We start from the raw sequence: 10,264 nt of genomic DNA on the forward strand, positions 1-10,264 counted from the left end.
GCTGGTTCTAAGATAATCTGTTCATGCACAATTGTGTAAATGTGAAAATAAGTAATGTGTCTTGTTTGATATCTGTCAAGTCTATGAATTGCATTTACTGATATATATTTTTTTTCATATTGACCACATTTTTGAATCTGTGTAAAAGGAGAGGTAGACAGCAGCAAGTGTCATTTTTATCTCAGATTCACATCAGTTCATTCATAAAGCAGTGGAAGTAGCGTGGAGTGTATCATCAGATCGGTCTCAATAAACTACATTAAAAAGACGGTTTTCCATTGATTTTTTCTTCTTCTTAATTTTTCTTCCATGTAACTCTTGTCCTTTGTATTGTTTTTTGCAATTTCAGCAATACCAAATTAAACCGATCTTGTTGAATGGGTTCCTTGTTCAGTGTATCTCAGTACGTAGATTTCTGCAGTTGCTCTTCTTTGTGTGATCAAAGTCTTTTGATAACTTAGGCACAAACATTTGCGAAATTACTTGCCGTTAACAAGTGACTCATTTGCATGAATAAATTATCAAGAATTTCTCCCCGCAGTCACCTGTTGTCTAATAAACCATTGCATTTCGACACTTGGCTGAAATTAGCAAAATTTCCACAAGCATGACTTTGGCGTGACTGCCAACAGTTGAATCCTTTTTTTTTTTTTTTTTGTGCACACCGACTGGCGTCATTTGGGCTATGATCACAAGGCTTATGAATGAGTGTTTGAGAATGCTCGAATAGCCCCAAGTGTATCTGTGTGTGTGTGTGTGTGTGTGTGTGTGTGTGTGTGTGTGTGTGTGTGTGTGTGTGTGTGTGTGTGTGTGTGTGTGTGTGTGTGTGTGTGTGTGTGTGTGTGTGTGTGTGTGTGTGTGTGTGTGTGTGCATCGGCTTACACAAGCATCAGAAAGGTCTGGTCATGTGTTTGATGGCTATTTAAGACAGACGAGGGTATGGGGCCGACTCTTGGGTGGCTACACTTCATCAGAGGAGCAACATGCACGGAGAGAGGTAGGGACCAGTTTGCACGGATTATGTTTTACACAATACACTGAAGTTTATAAAACAGGCTTTCTGACTAAATCTAAAATAGATGTGGGGCAGTTGGGAGTTTTCGCAGGTGGATTCAGACCATCTGGAACTGACTAAAGTACTGAAGCTGGGTTTGCTGGATATTTTGCAGGGATGCAGGGAAACTTGTGTGGCTTTTATCCTTATTTTGTTGTTGTATAATTGATCTTGCCAAACTCACACGCACTCCTTCATTCATTCCTAATGAACAAGTCTGAAAACATGAGCACATTTAACTACAGGAAAGATTGAAGCAAACCATCTCTCGCTGTCTATTGTTGAAAGCATTTCTGAACTTGTAAGAGTTTATAACTGATGGCTTTGTGAATTATGAATAGTGACTTGTACTGCCTGCAGGGGCGTGTAAGATGTGAAGTTTTAGAATAATGTTAAGACAATTGCCTTTAAGAAGTGAACAAACTGAGTGAGTTTGAGTTTAATTGCAGTGTATGTCTGTGTTGTATTGAATTGTTTCGTCTTTGTTTCTGTCCTGGGATTGACTCTGGGCCTTCACAACCCTGAACATGATGAGTGGGTTTTAGCAAAGGGTGGATGAAAAAACTATTTTCACCATGTCTAATCTCCCACCCTGTTTCTAAAATGTCTGACCTACTTTACTTTTACCTTAAAATCCTCTCTCCCCCTACTCACCCCATGTTTCTAAAAGAATTCTCTCTTCTGTTTCTGGTGTGTGTCAGCATGTGGAGAGTGGGTCTCCTCGTGGTGACCTTGTGCGCCACCCTAACACTCGCCCAGTTCCCGCGGGAGTGTGTCACACCTGAGGGGCTGCGCAGCGGACAGTGTTGCCCATCTCTTTCCGGGGTTGCAGGGGATGAGTGTGGCTCCAGCGTGGGAAGAGGGCAATGTGTGTCCATTGCGGCTGACAATCGACGTCACGGACCACAGTACCCCTATGCTGGGCGTGATGACAGGGAGAGGTGGCCGCTGAGATTCTTCAACCGCACTTGCCAGTGTAATGGGAATTTCAGTGGCTACGACTGTGGGCGGTGTAGACACGGACTGACTGGACCAAACTGTGATCAGAGGATCTCTGTGGGTAAGAGAACGCCTGCTGTTTTGACCTGAAGGCTTGAGGCAGCTTACAAATTCCATCTTTTACTATCCGCTTTATGATTTCACAGGTCTACATCAGCCGAGGGAACGAAGGCAGGCATTTACTGCTTGAAATAGGAAATGTCTGTGTTAATTTTTAATACCATTTTCTTTTTCTCCCCTGTTCCTCCCACACCAAAACAATCCTTCATTCTCTCTCTCCCTTCACCCCTGTCTTCCTCCACCCCATTAACCTTGCTCCAGTCAGGAGGAATATCATGCAGATGAGTGCAGCCGAGAAGCAGGCATTTGTGAATGCTTTGGACCAGGCTAAGAGGACCGTCCACCCTGAAGTGGTCATCTGCACAAGACGGTACATAAGTATAACAACATAATCCTAGGTTTGAAAGATTGGATTTCAAGAGGATTGATTTTTTTATTATATATTTTTTTTTTTAGCCCAGTCCCTGTTTGATCTTCTATCACGACTGGAGAACAGACAGCTGGCTTTAGCCCGAGGAGCTTTATGCTCAATCTCCCTGAGTCTGACTATTGAAAACTCAGCATTACAGCTATGGATGAACCCATGCTGTGCCCTTTTGAAAATTATCAGAAAACCCTAACATTTCTTCCAGCAGCACCCTGTAAAGACTGCAGGTGGAAGAGCAAATTATCCATTTAGGAAGGAGCAAAGGAAATTATACTCTTCTCAGTAGCAGTGCACAAGTCTGTGAAAAAACCTCCAATTAGCGAGGGATGGTTGTAGATTGATTTTGCTGCAGGTCGAAGAACCCCTTTAACCTTCTGATAAATATGTCCTGGTTATTTATTAGCTAGAGGTCACACATTTAAAGTAAAGTTCCCTCTCGCCACAACATCAAGCAATAAGATGCACATGTACTATGTACACATGCATTTCAGTCAGAAACATGGAACCTTCACTTTGAATCAGTCAAGAACTGAATGGATTTGGGGGATAAATAGGCTCACTTGGAGGAATGTGGAGACGTAAACACAAAGTGACATTCAGTCCTTATCTTTAGGTACCAGGATGTGTTTGGGCCTGATGGCAACACCCCGCAATTTGAGAACATCACCATTTACAACTACTTCGTGTGGAGCCACTACTACTCCGTCAGTAAGACTTACCTGGGGCCGGGACAGACCAGCTTCGGAGGCGTAGACTTCTCCCACGAAGGGCCAGGTTTTGTCACGTGGCATCGCTTTCAACTGCTTCAACTGGAGAGAGACATGCAGGTGAGTGGAAGGGGGGCAGCGGAGAGACACCAGGATAACGAAAGAGAAAAAAAGAAGACTGACAGAAGAAAGTGATGCAATGGAATAAAGGACAGGGAGAAGGACAATGTTGGGAAGATGATGAGAAACTAACAAGACTGATGTAGGAGAGAAATATATTTTAGTTGAAAGGAGAAAGTCAAATGATAATGTAAGTAAATTTAAGCTGTAAAACATTGATGAAGAGGGCGTGCAAAGAATTAGTGATACAAGAAAAACGAAAAAAAAAATGTTATCAGGTCATTACTTTAATGAAAACACTTGTAGAGGAAGCTGTTGTTCTATACACACGCATGTCAGTCGATGTATTCAGGAACATTTGTCCTCTCCTTTTGTATTCCTACAGGACATGCTGAGTGATCCCACCTTTGCCCTGCCATATTGGAACTTTGCCATTGGAGGCAGCGAGTGCGACATCTGCACTGACGACCTGCTGGGAGCCAGGAATTCGTTCGACATGGACTCCATCAGCGCCAACTCCGTCTTCTCCCAGTGGAGGGTCATCTGCGAGAGCGTGGAGGACTATGACACCTTCGGCACCATCTGCAACAGTAAAGACCGTCACAGAGACACACACCGTATCGCGCTGCACAGCAGAGTTGTGTTAACAACGTCGTCTCAGCAGCATCAGAAAAAGAGGGCAAAGAACCCGTAAAGAGAGCATGTAGAACATAAGCTGCTATAAATAATGCTTCACAGCTGTTGTGCTAAATTCGATATTGCTTGCTATTACTACAGTGTGTTTAAAATGACTCCAGTTCCTCAACATTGCCTTCCGAGCTGCTGCGTGCATCTGAAGTGGCGCACGCGGCGTCTTAACACAACTAATTTTGAAAGGCTTAGTTCTGTGAGCCTCGTTTCTCAATACAAGATACAAGAATGTGCAGCAGCCTTTAAATGTGAATTCCAAATGGGTCACAAGGTTTAGTCTAAAATAAGGGGACCATTATGCTAATAAGCTAACGCTGCGTAAGCCAGACTTTGTAGAATCAGATTTGTAGGGATTGGATCTCATTCCACAGTGGCACCAGATTAAATCCTTAATTCACCACTTTAGCTGTACATAAGAAAGAAAAAACAGGTAGAACATGTGAGCTGATGTGTGAGTGATCCGTCTCATTATTCCCGTTAGAGAGTCATGACAGGCCTGGTATTTCCTGCATCAACAAGCAACATCTCCTTAAATAGGTTAGAGGGGGGGTTGCCTCATTTGTGCATGTGCTTGTTGAAGACAGGAATCTAGCAGTCTACTGGTTCCTTTGATCTGCGGGAATAATCTTCAAACAGAGAGACAACTCAGTTATGTAGCCCTCTGTTTATGTGCTTGGGCTTGTGTGCTGGAGAGAAAGTACAACAAAAAAAAGAAAGAAAGGAAAGAAAGCGATCATGCATGTATGAAAAAACGAGGGAAAATGTTCAGTCACAAAGCTCCCACTCTCTACTGTTGACTTTTATTGAATAATTGAAAAAGAAATCTGCCATCCTGTCATGTTTGAGATAGATCAAACTAGTCAAGTCTCCCACACGGAATTAGAAAGCGATTAAATAATACAACATTTCTAATCATACTTCCTTTCCCTTTCTTTGAGGATGGCCTTACGTCTGAATTGCAACGTGAATGCCCTACTAACCAAGTTATGTTTGATCTTATCAGTGGATACACTGCATTAGTACTGATCTTGGCTTCTGTCTCCGTCACCAAGGTACAGAGACCAGTCCCATCAGGAGGAACCCAGCAGGGAACGTGGCCCGGCCCATGGTGCAGCGGCTGCCAGAGCCCCAGGATGTGTTGGACTGTCTGCAGCTCAACACCTTCGATACTCCTCCTTACTACTCCACCTCCTCTGAGAGCTTCAGGAATACAATTGAAGGTGCAGTTATGAGTCAGAGATCAGAATGTCTGCAGCAATTCAGATTTACCAGATCAACCAAAGGGGAATATCCAAGTTCAGTTGGGCTCCGAAAATAAAGTCCCTGAAGTGCTGTGTGATTATATAGATACCAACTCAAAGCCAAAAACACACACTCACTGAGTCTACCACCCACACGCACATATGGTTAGCTAGAACACAGCCTTGTCTGTTCCTAATTTTGGTAGATTGAAGGCTTTCATTAACAATGTTTTTTTTTTTTTGTATATTTTCTAGGCTACAGCGCCCCCCAGGGGATGTACGACCCGGTGATCCGCAGCCTCCACAACTTGGCCCACCTCTTTCTCAATGGCACAGGTGGACAGACTCACCTGTCACCCAACGATCCCATCTTTGTCTTGCTACACACCTTCACCGATGCAATCTTTGACGAGTGGCTCAACAGACACGCACCAGGTACAGCCACTGGACACAGTAAACCACTGTGAATTATGAGAGGAAGGGTGAAACATTTGTCCTCTGCCTTTAGGTGAAATAGTTTATCCAGAGGAGAATGCCCCAATTGGACACAACCGCGCGTTCAACATGGTTCCTTTCTGGCCTCCTGTCACAAACGCTGAGATGTTTGTCCCTGCCTCGGATGTCCTTGGGTACTCATATGAGGTCCAGTGGCCAGGTGAGGGGCAGCGCACATGCACACATGCACACATGCACAAACATATCCACAAAAACACCCTGATCTGATCCACGCTCTGCTTTCTCTCTCATGCCCTTTCTAGCTCGTGCTTTCACCCTGTCTGAGATCATCACTGTAGCTGTTGTTGCAGCAGTGCTGGTTGTGGCGATAGTGGGTGGTGTTATTGCCTGTGCGGTGCGAGCTCGCTCCTACCGCTCAGCCGAGGCCTTGGAGCCTCTGCTGGGAGAAACCTTCAGGCGCTACTCGGAGGATGACCACAGGTTGAACAAATCACAGTCTGTTGTCTGAAGTCACGGCTTTTAAAGAGGGCCTTAACATTGTCATGCGTTTGTTTTTTATTCTCAAATTTGCTCTAATAAAGTTACGATAATTTTTAACCCAGAGCCCGTTGCATCTGTGTATGTGTTTGCCTTGAACTGTCTGACTCTCTGAATATCAGCCCAAAGCCAAGGGGTCAAAAACATGAAGTGTCCTTTGACAAATGGACCAATAGTTTGTGATAATGTGCCAGCTATATATCTGGTTTCTTCACAAGTGTCTGTTGTCATTCATTTGATGTTCACATCCTCCTTCCTTTCATTCAGTCTATTTTTGGCTTATTAATCAGGGGACAACAAGTTGCAGTCTTAGATCAGACCGCAGACATGTCTTAATACTGCAGGCCCTTCGCTGGAGGCACAAATTTGTCTGAGGCCTGCGGCCAACTGGCATATAACAGCATTTAGGTGTAATGTGGTACTTCTACAAGTCAGATTAGGTCCGTGCAAATTCTGTTGATAACAGCACACACATCGCCCTCATGTGGAAAAAATGCAGTACTGCAAAAAGAAGACGTTGGCTTTCACACATTGCATTTTTTAATTAAACATGTAATGTTGGGATAATTCGTTCTGTTCCATAAATATACACAGAACTATAATCTGAAAAAACAGAAAGATGAATTAAATGAGCAATCTCTTCAAAAGTGAGTTCGATCTTATCTTTAAGTGTGACATGTCATTATAATTGAACGAAACAAAATATATATTATTTAATGTGTCAGCCACACCAAGAGGCAAAATACCTATGACAGAATATGCACACGTTGCATATGTATGGATAGCAAATACAGACAATCAAAATAAATCACTCTCACGCACACCGGCAAGTAATTTAAAGTCACCAATTATTCTCAAATGGATGGAAACAAGAGTAAATCTACACACTCTGCAAAGAGAGGCCCCTATTCCCAGCTTGAGCCTGAAGTCTTCTTGCTGTGAGGTGAGAAATCTAACCACTACACCACTGAGCACACAACTTTGGATGCAGTGTCCTTGGATTCGATTATTTAATGAATTTCAAATTCATGGCATCCAATTAATCAAAATCACTAATTAATTAGTGGCAGAGTAAAAGATTATGTTTAAAAATGGCATGTGCACCTTTGAGAAACTTGGGAAAGCAATGTTTTAACGAAGGTTGAATGGTTCTAAACTATCAGTGTGATAACGAAAAGAAAAGAGTGAGGTGAAGAAAAGGCAATACCTGAGAACTCCAAGCACAGGGAGAATATGCAAACTCCACAGCCAAAGCCCAGACTTCAACAAGTTCTTGTTGCCAGTACGTCACCACGCGGACCCTATTTATACATAATTTACACAGCAGTTTGAAACAGTCTTTTGGATAACTGAATTACTGAGTTAAAAGAGGGAAGAAAGTCTTTATTATCAAAATTCAAAAGAAATAAATAGGGCCCCATTTACACGACAACAAATACAAGTGTATACGCAAAACTTACTTCACTATGGGGGGTCCTATTTACAGGACACTGGTGTGTAGATCCACTGTATCAGCAAAGTGTTGTTTACCAGCTCCCAAAGTGGAAAGATTCTTTCATGTTGGCGACAAAGTGCAGTTAATGTGCATGTGCATCCTCTCTCCCTTCTCGATGTAGTTTCTTCCATAGACATATACACGATACATAGATGTCTATGGTTCCTTCTCCTCATGCGCCTCTAAGCAAACATGGTGGATCCGTAGTGGTATGACTCTTGAACCGTATTCGTTTTATTGTCCAAATTGGCAGTTTAATAGTTGAGACTCGCCCCTGATAGCATCCTATTTGTCATCAGTCCACACGAATGTCAGGTAGTCTCGATTTTGTTCACGTTTATGGTGTATTGTAGACTTTTTTCCTACTTCCGCGTTTTAAACCGGATGTGGAGCTCATCTACTTCCGGTGGCTATCGCTTTAGCATTGGACAGTGACGATAATGGCTCAGTCTCGACGCGGTTGTTTTTGTTGTGTTCCTGGTTGCTCTTGTGGGGCAAGAAAAACAACCACACATCTCTTACCACGCTTTTCCTACGGACCCGGGCTAAAGGAGGCAGTATGCAGGCATGCCCGTGTAGTTCATTACAAAAACAAGCCACAGCGCCGTCCTTGTGGCCCGGCATACTAACTACATCGTTGTCATTGTGTCTGCTGCAACGTAAAGGCGCTCCCTTGAATTTTTTTTTAACAGATTAGATGTTGTCGCATGAAACAATATCGTGTAAACGGGGCCTAATGTGATCTTCACATTATGTTTTGTTCAGACAATGGGGGCTTAAAACTCACAAGAAGAAGACACGACATGCCATGCAATGCTTCACCACTATAACTACATGACTGCATCGAATTACTTCTCGCTTCAGGCTACACCAGCTGACTAAAACAGGCATACATGCTTCTCTGTGCCAAATTCTCAATCAGTCCAGCTCATTTGCTCCTGACAACCCCGTCGCACTGAAATTGTTAGCCAACACCACAGTATGGGCTGGAGTTACAGCAAATCTCCCTTTTGGGATATTTCGGTCTCGCTTTAAAGGAAGCACGATTTTAAGACTCAGCACTGGACGGAATTACTTAGGACTGGCATTTCTGCTGTGCAGGCTAATATTTCCAAATAAAACCCCATGGGAATGGGTGAAGAGGAAGAGGAGACTTTTTTGGATCCATCATCAGTGGGCAGTTTTTTTTTTCTCCCTTTTGTACCACCAGGTTACAGCAGAAAAAAATGACACAATCCTGTGGAATTGTGGATATGGACAGATATGACAGCAAGACAAAGAACAAACATTTGGCCACAGCTACCTCCCCGAGAGAGAGAGAGGATCATTAGTGCGTTTCAAGTGTCTCATGAAAATAAAGTTTTATTATTTATCTATGCAGCCATCAGAATAATGTTTTTACCACTTTGCAAATGGTTGAAAAGAAAATGTGGGAAAGACTCGGAGGTAAACAGGGACCCGTTGCTTTTGGCCTGATGACATATTTCTTCTAAATATTTACAGGAAATAGTTTTCAAGTTTAATAATAAAAACTTACATCTCCTAGAAAAGATGGAAGTTGGAAAAAATGCTGCATGCATTTTAATATTCACAGAAGAAGAGAGATAATATATTGTCAAAACCATCCAAGTTAAATGCATCTGAAAGGATTTTGCCATTTCTTCATCTTAAAACTCTCCTCATGCCAGCAGGCAAGCAATTGTTCATCTGGAGAAGGATAAACCAGACTGCGATGGCTGGGTTTCAATAAAGCTTGCAATGTGAGCAGATGGCTTTGATTAATGCGGAGGCTCCAGACAGGATCTCCCTAGATGCCTCCTATTTCCTAAATGAGACATTTGTGTGCAAATGTAGTGTTTGTCAAGTTGTCACCAGTAACTCCAGTAATTAAAGAGAAAGTTCTGTGCCTTTTCAGAGAAAAGGCACAGGTGTACTCTCCCTCTGTGTGTCTCTGACTCAAGTTGAAAATGTCTTTGTCCTCGCGTTGGACTCATTTCTTTTTCTTTTCTCTACCGTGTTGGTTTTCTCTTTTCCTCCCCTCACCTCTTGTCTCCTCTCCAGTTACTCCATGATTTAGAGCTGCCCGACAGTCTCTGTTTGACACGTCGTTCTTCCCATCACCTTGACTAAACCTGAACGATTCGGCAAATATATTCATGTTTGACAGAGTGAGAGGAAGCTATAAAGACAAAGAGCATAACTACCATTATAAAACACCTCTAAGGCAAAATGTAGTTCATCACTTTGGAACTATATGCAAAAATATGCAGAAGCAGTTCTTGCATCTATTCTTAAAAATGTGTCTACGGGCTCCGACGTACTTTAACAATTTAACAATTCAGGATTTTAAGATTTGTGAAATACTTCCTCCTTTGTTTATCTATGGGCAAGGCAAGAAAATGTGATAACCACTGGCTTTTCCTTGGCCACAATATTCCGGAGAGACATGACAATCAACAAAAAAGAAAACGCTCAGTT

At 42.7% G+C, this 10,264-nt stretch overlaps 1 protein-coding gene across 1 annotated transcript; it reads left to right on the forward strand.

Moving 5' to 3' along the window:
• The first annotated feature begins 706 nt into the window (after positions 1-706).
• tyrp1b (tyrosinase-related protein 1b) lies at positions 707-6,357 on the forward strand. Its single transcript, XM_080463026.1, has 9 exons — positions 707-997; positions 1,756-2,114; positions 2,375-2,483; positions 3,154-3,367; positions 3,753-3,957; positions 5,110-5,277; positions 5,554-5,733; positions 5,807-5,953; positions 6,057-6,357. The coding sequence occupies exons 1-9, from the start codon at positions 984-986 to the stop codon at positions 6,260-6,262; spliced, it is 1,602 nt and encodes a 533-aa protein (XP_080319152.1). The 5' UTR covers positions 707-983; the 3' UTR covers positions 6,263-6,357.
• Positions 6,358-10,264: the final 3,907 nt, after the last annotated feature.

This window comes from Lipophrys pholis, assembly GCF_963383615.2.
Source record: "Lipophrys pholis genome assembly, chromosome: 5".
Lineage (NCBI taxonomy): Eukaryota > Metazoa > Chordata > Actinopteri > Blenniiformes > Blenniidae > Lipophrys > Lipophrys pholis.

Bases quoted from the DNA above. Each gene is read 5' to 3' on its own strand.
- tyrp1b (XM_080463026.1), top strand. The intron at 2,115-2,374 runs GTAAGAGAACGC...ACCTTGCTCCAG, and splicing joins TGATCAGAGGATCTCTGTGG to TCAGGAGGAATATCATGCAG. The intron at 3,958-5,109 runs GTAAAGACCGTC...TCCGTCACCAAG, and splicing joins CTTCGGCACCATCTGCAACA to GTACAGAGACCAGTCCCATC.